Source organism: Onychomys torridus, chromosome 7 (assembly GCF_903995425.1).
Source record: "Onychomys torridus chromosome 7, mOncTor1.1, whole genome shotgun sequence".
Taxonomy (NCBI): domain Eukaryota; kingdom Metazoa; phylum Chordata; class Mammalia; order Rodentia; family Cricetidae; genus Onychomys; species Onychomys torridus.
Window position 1 is genome coordinate 49,238,361 of NC_050449.1, and position 12,953 is coordinate 49,251,313.

Genomic DNA, 12,953 nt, shown 5'->3' on the forward strand with positions numbered 1-12,953 from the left:
CACTTTGACTGAAGACATTTGGGACTGAGAGTCCAGTGAACTGAGTTCTAGCAAAAGCCAGCATTCCTGGCTGGCTGAAACAGATATTAGAGTCCAGAGGCAAAGCCTTACAGAAAGTGGGGGATACTACAGAAAAATAAGAAAAAAAAAATCTGCATTCAATCTTTCCCAAGGTGCCTGACAGCCCCTCAGCTTTCTATATACAAGGCAAGACTCCAAGAACGCAACAGAAAGCAGCAGCTGGAATGTTAATAACAAGTTAAGCAAAAACTGAAGCAACTGTACAATGCTGGGAAACAAAACTGGAACTCAGGGATGGAGTGGGTTTGTGAATACCCCCAGGGTTTTCAATGGAAATCTCAAAAGGAGTAACAGACCTAATACAATCTCAAGCCAAACCCTGACAGGATTAGAACACAGTACTCTGCCTCTTTTCTGTCATCTTCCCAGACAGAAGAGGGGAAAAAAACCTATAATTCTGTGTGTTTAGAGAACAGGGGGCAAGTATCTGTGTAGGCGTGTGTGAAGGAGGGTACGTGTGTGAAGGAGGGTACGTGCGTGTGCGTGTCCAAGTGTGTTCAGGCAAGAGATTGATTGTGGAAGTCTCCCTCTACTGCTCTCCATATTTGTTTTATTAGGTATGTTGTCTGTGCGTGGTGCCCATGACAATTTAGAGGACAAATTTCAGGAGTTAGCACTCTCCTTCACTATGGGACCTAGAAATTGAACTCAGGTCATCAGGATGACTACTATCCAGCCCTATAACTCCCCAATAGCCTTCTCATTGTTGTGGTTGCTACCACCACGACAAACACTGCCACTATCCCCTCCTCATATTACCAGCTTGATCCACTGGTTACATGACCTGGAGGGGCTGGGATATAAACGCAGGACTGTATATATTTTTGCACCATTCACAATACTGCTCCAAGTTCTACACCAATCTCAAGTCTGGCATAAGGTCCAAACGTAGGCTTTGAATTACAACTGTCAGGGGTTTCGTTGAAGGGGAGGGGTAATTTATTCTCCCACCTAGGCCTTAGTGAGAGCTGCTGCAGGTGAAAAGGTCACCAGCAGAGGCTGGTGCAAGTTGTCTGAGGCAGCCATGTCTAGTGCAGACCTTCCGAAAAAGGAGTCACAGCTTCAGGTGAAGTGGTCCTTATAGCTGGAATAAAGCATTCTTGAATGGCAGATGATTTAAAACAGCAGGCTGACTTACAGCCAGTCTCTCCATTTGCTCAGGGGCTGTTCATCAGCTTCACACTTGAAGCAGCATACACTAAAACGACTCTGACAATTGCCTCTTGGGAAGTTGAGTGGCCACTTCTAAACAGTTCAAATCATTAAAAGAGGGAAACTCCAAGGAACAGCCATATCAAGGAATTAATATTAAACCAGCATTCTTAACAGTGCTTAACAGGACCTTTTTCCTACTGTGTTGAACATCATTTAACTTCCTATCAAATATCCTTAAGGACGATTGGATACGGCCCAAGAGAACTTCCTTTAGTATTGAAGGCTATTAGGGAAAAGAACCTTTTAAGAATTTGAAAATGACAAAAATATAAAGTGCCCCAAACATACAAATGGCTAATGATTGAAGAGAGGGTTTACTGTACTGATTGAATTAATGCATGTACATACATGGTGTGGTGATATTTTGTTTGTGATCTAACATATAAAGTTTGCCTGAAGATCAGAGTGGGGAGCTGAGCTACTAGTTAGCCATAGAGGCCAAGCAGTGGTGGCACACACCTTTAATTCTAGCATTTGGGAGGCAGAGGCAGACAGACGTCTGTGAGTTCTAGGCCACCCTGGGCTACACAAGATTGATCCAATCTGAAAGAGAAATAGAGCCAGGCAGTGGTAGCACACAGACCTTTAATCCCAGCACTAGGGAAGTGATATAGCTGGGCAGAGAAAGGAATATAAGGCAGGAGGAGACAGGAACTCACTCTCTATTTAGGCTGAGGATTTCATAGAGGTAAGAACTTGTGGCTGGCTGCCCTGCTTCTCTGATCTTTCAGTTTTTACACTGAAATCTGGCTCAGATTTTTTCAAAACAGTTGTGATAAGTGTAAAAAGACAGGGACAACCAACAGCTGCTGAAAGCTTTTTTCTTTTTAATTGATTCCAATCCTAATGTCACCCACACATAAATCCATGTCTATGAGAAAGTTGCCTTTAAATTGGGCATCTGAGATTTTCTATGGTTTTATCACAAATTGTGATTCAACATGGATTTACATTCGTTCTAATATTCTGGTATCACCACGTACTCTAGTTGGATATCATTTTTTTTAAGTCCAATACTACATTTTCAAAATCATCAATACTTCACGTAGGTTTAAAGACGTTTTGTTTCAGAATTCCATACATTTATATAATGTGTTTTGTTAAATCTACTCCTATTTTCTCCACTCTAATTCCTCCCTACTCATCTACCACTTCCCTCCTAATTTCCTGTGCTCTTTTGTAAACCTACTGGATCCACTTAGGGTTAGAATAGGACATGACAAGGTCATCGCATACATTAACTCATAACAGCTGTGACTGTTTACAGATGATCAGTACAAAAATGAAGAAAATCAAAGTCCCAGCAGGCTGGGGAAGGAGTTGATGGAACCCATCCCTAGTTGACACACCACTGGCAACTGATGGGAAAGAGTCAGTTTTCTTCAGGGATGTGGCCCCCAAGAGGCTACCCATCCTCCAGTAGATGGCCTTACACCCACAGAATCCACATTTTTAATGATAAAAAAGTAAATTATGAATGTACTAGCTGTCTTAATAGATTAGACATACAGAACAGAAGATCAGCAAGTTAGAATACATATCCATAGCAAGTACTCAGACTGAAGTATCAGAAGCAAAAAGAACAGTGAGGAATACATATACTTTGTTAAACATGTAACTGTGCCAAATTTGCTAAACATTTAACATCCAGTATCTTTACTGATTTTGTTTTATGTACACACTTAGCTACCACCATGAGCATGCTATGTCAAAAATAGAGGAACACATTTGTGTCTTCCCACAATGTCAGAAGATATTGAGTAAGAATAAATTCACAAGGTAGGGTAGTTCGATTGGCAGGAATTTGCCTAATACTCTCACTTTGATAGTCCTGACCAAATCAAACAGATTTTTAATTCCAATTTTAATTACTAATATTAACTCTCAGGTCACACATTACACATCACACAATAAAGCTACCTATCTGTGTGTAAACATGTAAGTTACAAAATGGCTCAAAGGGGATAGGAAGCAAGGGATTTTATGGAGTTCAAAAACTAGAAAACATGACAAGAATGCAAAGGACTCTATGCCAGGAAGGTAAAAAGGCAAAGTGAGCAGCAGAAGCAGCTAGAGGGTCTGTTGTAGTTGCAAATCAGAGTTGAGCTGCAGAGTTCAGTACACCTGCTGAGACAAAAGGCATAAAGCAAATAGATGCATGACAAGTCCAGATAGTGAACAGGAGGAATTCCTTTGGTCCAGTATTTCCTCATCGTACCCCTATTCCTCCATTTTAGAATAGTAATGTATACTCTGTATCATTGTTGGAAGTATGTAAATTGCTTTTTTTATTTTACAGGGGGCTATAATGAAGAGACTGCCTTGAGTCTCAGAGCAGATGTGGGCTCTGTTCTTTAAAACGGTGTTGAGATTGTGGAAGACTATGGGGACTTCTGGAGTTGCATTTTGTATTATGTTATGGCCATAAGACAATGAGAGCAGGGAGTAGAATGTGATGGTCTGAAGGAGATGCCACCTATACCTCAGCTATTTGAATACTTGGTCCCTGTTTGGTAGCTGTTTGGGGAGGACCTGAGTCCCAACCCCCACCACCCATGCAAAAAGCTGGGTATGGTAGCACAAGCAATACCAGTGCTACAAGCACAGATAGAAGAATCTCAGGGAATAGCCGACCAGCCAGTCTAGCCAACTGGTGAACTCTAAGTTCAGGGAGAGCCCCTGTCTCAAACAATAAAGTGAAGATCAATATGGGAACAAAGCTGACATCAACTCTATTCTCCAAAGGATAAAATAGACAGGAAGGAAGGCAGAGAGGGAAGGGGTGGAGAGGAGAGGAGAAAAAAGAAGAGGAGAGGAGAGAGAAAGGAGGAAGAAAGAAGAAAGGAAATGTAACAGTGTAGTCTTCTCTGCTTTGTATTTTGTGTTATAAACATTCATTCTGCTGTATCTTAACCCCACAGTCATAATGCTTATACAGTCCACACTCTTGAGTTGTCCCCATTTACTCTTTCTTGGGTTCCCTATTGGCTTAAGTATCCATCTCAGATCATTTTCCTCTCATCCCAAAAGCTTTCTACAGCATCTGAATACAGATCTGCTGTTTACCACTTTCTAAACCTTTTGCCTGAAAACATCTTTATTTTAACTTGGTTATGTACATTATCTTGGATATGTCTTCCAGCATTCTAAATACATTGCTCGCCTGTACTCAGCATCCACAGTTCCTCTTGACAAGTCAGCTACCTGTTGATTTTCATTCTTTTGAAAATGGTTATTATTTGTTTCCTCTAACCACTTGAAATATTTTCTATTTCTTCAATACTCAATATTTTTACTATACCAAATTAGATGAAACTTATTTTGTATTTTTCCTGCTTGGGACTGAGAGGGTTTCTTAAATCCAACACTTGATTTCTTTTAGCAGTTTGGAACAAGGTTTCAATAGGCGGCTCAGGCTAGCCTGAACCTGCTATGTAGACTAGACTAGCCTCAAACTCCGGATTCTCCTATCGCATTCTCCTAGGATGTATGCTACCATACCTAGCTAATATTAATTTTTTTATTTTGTTTTCATTTTTCAAGACAGGATTTCTCTCTGTAGTTTTGGTGCCTGTCCTGGATCTTGCGCTGTAGACCAGGCTGGCCTCGAACTCACAGAGATCCACCTGCCTCTGCCTCCAGACTGCTAGGATTAAATTTCTTAATATTAGTATCTTCCTGAACTCCTCACTTTCAGAGCACTGAGATCATTTTTTTAAAAAGTCTGGGGTAGTTGCTCTCATCCTGAGACTGTCATCGCTAATTTGTTACCTTTGGCTCTCTGTGCTGTTTTTTTCCCAGTAGTAACTGGGTCTGAGGAATGCAAACCTTTTTTGAGACCTTGCATGTTTAACAGCATACTAATCTCTTCTCGGTTTTAATGGGTAATTTATTTAGCCACCATCACTTGAATAGAAATTAATTCTCTTTCAGAATTTTGAAGATTATAAAAATTTATTTGCAGCTTCTAGATATTGAACAGATGTGGACAACCAATCTTAGATTTTTCTCCTCCCAAACTGTGGGCTAAAAATCCTCTTTTGTTTAGAAAACACACCCTGATCTTATGCTATAGCAACGAAAAAGAATAGTGTAGCACCCTTACCTACTGCCAACTTGCTACAAGTTTGCTTGCACAAAGAAGTTAAGGACAATACATTGGGTAAAAGAAAGGAATAATATTTAAAATGAGCCAAAATTAACAGGAACCAAAATGGAAAAATAAAATTAAGTACATCTATTGTACCAAAAAAGAAATGTTCAGGAATTAATCTAAGGTGTCCTATATGCTAGGGAAGCACTCCAACAATGAATTACTGCATTGCCAGCTTATACTTCATGATCGTAACTAATGGAGATCAATACAACATAGGTAAGACTAAATATAAATATATAAGTATATGAGGGGCAAGTTTTTTAAAAATATAAATATCCCTTTAAAACTACAGGCAGCTAAAACATGAATAAATAAAAAACATTAACAGCAGTTCACTCAAAATCACTTGCCATTCTTACGGGAAGTCTTGTGCACCGTCGTTGGTGCACAGGGTTGTGCAGGGGTTACATCAGGTGTGGGAGAGCCGGTATGATGAGCCTTTACCTTGTCCGCCCAACTGACACCTGTAGGCGCCAGACATGGGGCAGTTACTGTGCCAGGTAAATTCCTATTGAGAAAAGTAAACACATGTAATAAGTTAAATATCAAAGTAAGCATTGTAAAATCATAACACTGTAAAAGTCTAAGTATTCCCTTCCATTACTAGCTTTTATCAATAACAACGTGTGTTAACAAGTCATTCTTGACTAAGGCTAAAATTAATGCTTCATTGGTAATATTTGATTTTGGTTCTTGAAAACTGAGTAACACTATTATCTAAAGTTATTTTCCCGAATCTTCATACTATCCTATCCACTCCTTCTACAGTCACTTGAATAACTCACATTTATCAAAAATCTGTTACTAGCTAGGCCTGGAATTCTTTTTCTCCATTAATTAAAGAATTATGACACAGTGAAAGTAAATTGATTGGAAAACATTACAGATTCCTCAGGTCTGAGATGGCCCCAGGGCTGTGAGATCATTAAAGGGCTCAGGTTTTTCTTGGGTTCTAGTACAAGCTAACAGTGACATCCTTCCTTTTCTATATTGGTAAAAGGTGCTCATGAACCTCCTCCACCACCAAAATTAGGTTCCCTAGCTTGGTGTGCTGACGCAGAAACAGTACTACTGCTGGCTAACTGGGATAGGGTCTCTCCCAACCCCTTTCATCTGTGGTGAAATAGGCAAAGAGAACTCACTGCAAGTAAAGAGACAGCATCTACTTACCCTTTCACTTTCTCCCTTGCCTGGGGCCTAGGGCTTTGAAGAGTCTCAAAATCTTAAATTTTTTTTCAGAAAAAAATGACTCTGTTGTATATATACTAAATGGCTTACTATTTAAATTTTGAGTTAAATAAAAAACAAAACCCAAGGTTTATAACTAACATCTCAGTTAGTAAACACAACAACCCAAGCAGCATGAGATGTGGGCAGGTACTAAAAGCAACCTAAACCTTTCTGATATGAACCATATCAGAAAGTAAAAAGAAGCAATGCATTTATACAATGATAATGAACATGGAGAACAGCACAAGAACTTTATTCACGGAGGCACTGCCATGGCTAAATACTGTCAACTTGACAGGATCTAAAATCACCTAATAGACAACCTTCTGGGCATTTCTATGAGGGAGTTTCTAGACAGGGTTAATGAGGGTAGGAAGACCCACTCAAATGAGACCAGCACCACTGCATGGCTTGGGGTCCCAGACTGAATAAAAAGGAGAAAGTGAATGCATATTAACATCTCCCCCCCCCCTGCTTTATGACTGCAGATACAATGTGATCAGCCACTTCCCATTCCCTGCCATGATAAATTGTGTCCCAACTATAAGCCCAAGTAAAATTTTTAAAGCTCCCTTAAGTTGCTTTAGTCAGGTATTTGATAATGGCCATGAGAAAAATAATTAATACATGCATTAAAAGCCTCCAAACTCACATAAATTTACAAAATTCTTGGAAACAAACTAATGTACTGCAGCAAAGAACAAGTTCCCTTGTAAACACTCTTGTTTGGGAGAATGTAGTTGGTTCTGTTTGTTATGTATCTTTTCCCACCTGCCTAAGGTCCAAGTATCATATGATTCTTAAGACCGTCAACATTCACCAAAGGAAACACTATCTAGGAACTCCTATAAAAGAGATTAAAAGCAAAAGTCTAATTCTATTGAACAAAGAATCAGCTTTTACTAAATGTCAGCTACAATGTTAGGATGCTCAAGATACATAAAGATCTTGCCTCAAAGATAATAGCAGAGAAAATAAACATTAAAAATTATAGTGCTGGGGAAATAAGCTCAATTGGTAAAGTGCTCATCATGTAATCATGACAACCCTTCACATACATGTGCAACTTCACATATACCTATATACACATGAAAAAATATAAAACCTAGCATGGTGATGCACATGAGCAGTTGGGAGGCTAAAGAAGAAGAATGATCACTCTAAAGTAACATTATAGTAATCTGAAAATGCAATAAAAATACAACAATATCCAAGGTAATAATAAGTAAAAAGCTGTTAACTATAAAATGGTGGGTATGACAGATAAGGCAATGTCAAGAATGATCAGGTTTGGGGGCCAGAGATGGCTCAGTGGTTAAATGCACTTACTACTCAATCATGAGGACCAGAGTTCAGGTTCTGATGCCCTCTCCTAGCCTCCATGCGCACCTACACATACACTGTGCATATCCTCATACAGACATGTGCGCATACACAAATCAATAAAATGCTCTTTAGAAAAACAGAAAGACTAGGCAATAGAGGAAAGAGAACTGAGGAAGCAAGCACATGCCAGCCTTTCATTAAATACTCACTGCGGCTTACAGAAGAGTTGGAGTAAAAATGTTTGCTTTAAAAGCCAATTTCTCACCCAGGCATGGTGCACATGCCTATAATCCCATTTGGGAGGTGGAGGCAGGAAAATCATCAACTCAATGTCATCCTTAGCTGATTAGCAAGTCTAAGATTGTCTTGAAACACCATTTTAAAAGTCACAAAGTTAAAAATGATGGCAACAGGCACAGTAACAATACTACAGAGTATATCACTAATCTGTAGGGCTTCCACATATTATTTAAACTATCTAGTTTTCAATAATGAAACAAATGAAAATCACACACAAAAAAGAAAATACACAAAACATTATGGCCCATTTACAGAAAACAGCAACAGAATTTAACAGACATAGCTTTTAAATTGACCCTTTTTGAGATCAAACAACACTTTCATATGGGTCACATATCAGATATCCTGCATATCATTTCAATTCATAACAGTAGCAAAATTACATTTATGAAGTAGCAAAAAAATAATAATTTTATGGTTGGGAGTCACCACAACACAAGGAACTATATTAAAGAGTTGTAGCATTAGGAAGGTAATCATCAGTCCTACCCAGCTACAAACCCTGAGAGCTATAATAGTGACCTGCCTGCAAGATGTGCCCACCAGACACATTTTCATTTTCTTCAGACAATTTTAAACATATACACAATGTAGGAAAAAGTGTTCTCAAATGGCCTTCATCATTCATTCCTCTCCTCTCTGGCTTACAACTTTCATGAAGAATATACAAGAATGTAAACTCATGAAATGAAACTGTCCATAATAACTAGCTCTTCATCACTGTGCCCATAGAAAAGCAAATCCTATAATACCTGAGCTCAGAAAAAAAAATACAACTTGTAATGGAGTGCTTTTGGAGTCCTCTTAGGTAAATGAGAAGACCCACAGACAAAACGTCTGAGTCTAAAAGGACCAGCTCATCAAGGATCTAAGCTTTTGTTCTTACTTTCTGTCAATTTGTGAGTAATAAAGTTACTTTCTCTGATTTTTTTTTCTGTGTGTGTGTGTGTGAATGGTAAGAAAGCATGACCAATCTCATAGTCCAGTAACTTTCTCTCAGATCTAAAAATCTGAGCAGAAATTAGTTGAGTCCTTCCCTGAAAATGATATATTATTTTACCTAAATGGGATTGGTATCTATGAATATTTTTCTCACAGGGTACTATATGCTATAATATAATACTATGAGTATTTTTTTGAATCATCTCACCCAAAATTCAAGCTTCTTCTTGCAGTTGATGTTACATTCATTCTATCTGTTGATGGGCTTGGAATCACATGACGTCCTGGAGACATCTTCTTTACTTCCCATGCCAGTGAAGTTGGTCTAATACAGAACATATAGTAGATTACTTTAACAGAAAAAAAGAGAAACCAACTAATCTTTCCTTTTGGCTATGAATGAGCAAAACCATAGTTAAAACATGTTTTGACCCTGATTACCAGAAATGTTCTATACTAAGAAGCAAGAGTCGCTGAGGCTCACAGTACAGATTTTCCCCACAGTGAAACAACAGTGAGCACTACTTCCCTCCAAAGAGCCATGGGGTTACGGAAAACAGGAGATGCAGTGCTTGTGGGCAACGGGTACATTAGGCAGCTCTGGCTGGCCAGGAACTTACTATGTAGACCAGGCTGGCCTGGAACTCAGAGATGCCTCTTAAGCACTAAGATTAAAAGTGTACACCACCATACCCAACTGAGATAAACTTATTACAAATTACAAGCTTCTCCATATACCCAGAAAAAAATTAAAGCAATAGTATTGATTCAGGTGATTTTGTAGCTATCCTAGAGAATTAAGTTTGGGGAAAAATGATCAAAACAAAGGAAAATAGTGAGGGTGAAAGGAAGAACACATGAGAAAACATGAACTACTCTACCTTTGAATCAGCATAGAGTAGAAACACAGACACCATCACTATTGGAAAAGCTAAGTGGTGTAAATGACCTTCTGATCTCTATTCTCTGCCCCACAAACGGCTGACAGGATACATATCCTACTGAAATGTTTTTCTAAGCAACATCCTATATTCCTATCCAAAGCCTTTCATTCCTGTCAGTCTCTCTATACCTTATTTTCCATGTGATGTAGTCATTAGATATTTTACCCTCTCACTCAAAAAGAAAACAACAAAAAGCAAATCAAAACACAAAACTGGTTGATTATTGATAGAAAATTCAGATAAAACATTATTCAAAAGCCCAAAGATTTAAATGAGTTGTTACCAAATCATCTTTCTGAAAAAAGTTATAGTCCTACAGACTAGAAAGACGTCCCTTTCCATTCAACCTTGCCAACATTGGTATCTTAAAAAAAAAAAAAAGGTCCAACACTGTCTTTGTTTTCTTTTTTTAATTGTGTATGTGTATTACTATAACTAGTACGGATAACATACTATCACCATTTGAATACTTTCTTTTGGAGTTTACATTTCGGTATCTTTGGCTTAGTGTTTCTATTGGAATTTGTGTCATTTTCCAAATGATTTAAGAAAATTTATTACTGATGCTATCATAATGCATTCTTATTGTTTTATAAGTATTCCTTAAATTTTAAGTTTATATATAGGTTTGTTTTCTTCATGCTAAATCAAGGAAGTCAGTATTTTCTTTGGTAGTTTCTATTTTTATCTCAAAGTCTTTATTTAAAATATAGCAATATAAATTCTTGTCAGGATTTTTTAAATATATGTATCTTCCTAACCTTTAAACCCCCAAGTTAAGGATGATCTGAAGAATGATGTCATCACCAAAGACTAATGCCATCAACAGGAAATGTAATGCTGTTTTCCACATGTTGGAGCTGCTTCAGGAGGCAGAGAGAAGATGCGTTGGTAACTAGTTAATATAAAAAGAGATGCCCTGAGAGCTGAGGAAATGGCTCAGTGAGTAAAGTGCCTGCTATGCACACATGAAGACCTGAATCTGGATACCCAGGATCCAGGAAAAAGCCAGGTATTAGTAGTGTGCATCCATCATCTCAGACCGAGGAAAAGACACAAGCAGATCTGGTGCTTACTCGCCAGTCACTCTAGCTAAACTTGATAAGCTCCAGGTTCAATGAGAGACCTTTCTCAAAAAATATGGTAGAAAGTAATAGAGAAAGACACCCAACACCAACCTCTAGCCTCCACAAGTACACACATATGCATACATGCACAAATACTTGCATTGTACCCAAACAAAGCACACACATACACAATCTTGGATCTAAGTGTAACTTGTATGCTGTCCTGTTCTGCTGGTAATTTAAGGCAACTGGCTAAGAAAGCTATTTAATGCTAGGATAAGCAGTATCACAATAATTTTGAATAACTTATCTATGATAATGAAATGAGTTTTGAGATGTATTTCTCTCCTTGCATTTCCTGCCTTGTCACCGGTAATTTTTAAGGAATTTGTGCAGTTGAAATGTACATGAATGAAATCTCATGAATTACATGACTGTTTTGATTCAAAGAATCAATGAATCTCAAGTATTCCTGTGTGCTTTAAGTTCCTCTAGTCTATGAGATGAAATACAGTAACCTGAAGTGATGTAAAGAGAATGCTGAACAGTTAACTAGACTATAATTGTGTATATAATTAGGTGTTCTAGATTTCTAAAACTGTACCAAAATCATGTGGTATTCTAATTTTCAGTAGCAAGTAAATATATAGAGAGAAACTGAAAAATCATTTCCTCACTGCCTACCACAACTGTTTTACTTCGTGTCTTCCCTACACGTACACAACTGTTTGATTTGTTGTCTTTGTCTTAAATGCCAATGATTGACCCTTCCAAAAAACTTACTATCCACATATAGCATTAAGTTCCTTTTGTTATACCATTAGATTACAACATCCATGTGTCACATGTCACAATTTAATTTCTGTACTAAATAATATGACAAGCACTGTCAGGTGCATTAATAATAAATATTTGTTACTGAACCAAAAGAGAAATGTAATAGCCAACTATTAGATTGTTACAAGTTTCAGATCAACATGAGGTTCAGTCCACTGTCAATTTCAATGCTTGCTACTGAAATAAGGGTTACTATAAACATAAATACCAGGGTTCATTACCTGCTTTGAGCATCTGTCTTCTCTAACTTTTCCTGAAGTTGAATCCAGTCAATCAATGCTTTGAAATCTCTCACATAGTAATCCAGCATCATTAACACCTCCTAATTTAAACAACAAAATATTAGCTACTATTTTGTGGTGGGAAAAAAGCTTTAGGAAAAATTATTAAAGTGAAGAGTTTTCAGTTTTCAGTTTACATTCATTAAAGAAGACATATAGTCTATTTTTTTGTTCTTGTGTAATTGTTGCTCCTTTTTCATTCTTTTGGTTAAGATAAAGTACATTTAAATCCAGAGCTTAAACACCAAGAAAGGCCTTAATAAATAGTAATCATCTTAATACTTTTACTGTGCAGTTCTTATACAGAAAAGTGCACAAATAATGCATGTAAATTGTTAAAAGAAAAAAAATCACATGAACACTACCAATCTAATATAAATCATTGCAAAGACCTTGTAGACACCACACATGACAAAGAATAAAACACTAACTGAAAGTTCCTCAGTGTACCCTCCCAAATGCTACTCCAGCCTTCATCCAGGGTAAGCAACACCTCAGTAGAATACTGAGGACAAGTGACAAGAGGAGCCATAACTTCTGGTTCCTTAGAGGAGAGCCTTCAGCCTTAAACATT

The 12,953-nt window shown here is 37.8% G+C and overlaps 1 protein-coding gene across 3 annotated transcripts in view; it reads right to left on the reverse strand.

Annotated features, from left to right (window-relative positions):
- Scaper (S-phase cyclin A associated protein in the ER) overlaps nucleotides 1-12,953 on the reverse strand; it is a 366,940-nt gene that overhangs the window by 307,701 nt on the left and 46,286 nt on the right. For 2 of the 3 annotated variants that reach the window (XM_036192655.1, XM_036192653.1), the window contains exons 6-8: nucleotides 12,320-12,420; nucleotides 9,459-9,575; nucleotides 5,803-5,960 (exon numbers count right to left, since the gene is read on the reverse strand). In XM_036192655.1, coding sequence (XP_036048548.1) covers nucleotides 5,803-5,960; nucleotides 9,459-9,575; nucleotides 12,320-12,420 — 376 coding nt within the window. The remainder of the gene's footprint in view (nucleotides 1-5,802; nucleotides 5,961-9,458; nucleotides 9,576-12,319; nucleotides 12,421-12,953) is intronic. The other variant, XM_036192654.1, reaches the window with a different exon arrangement.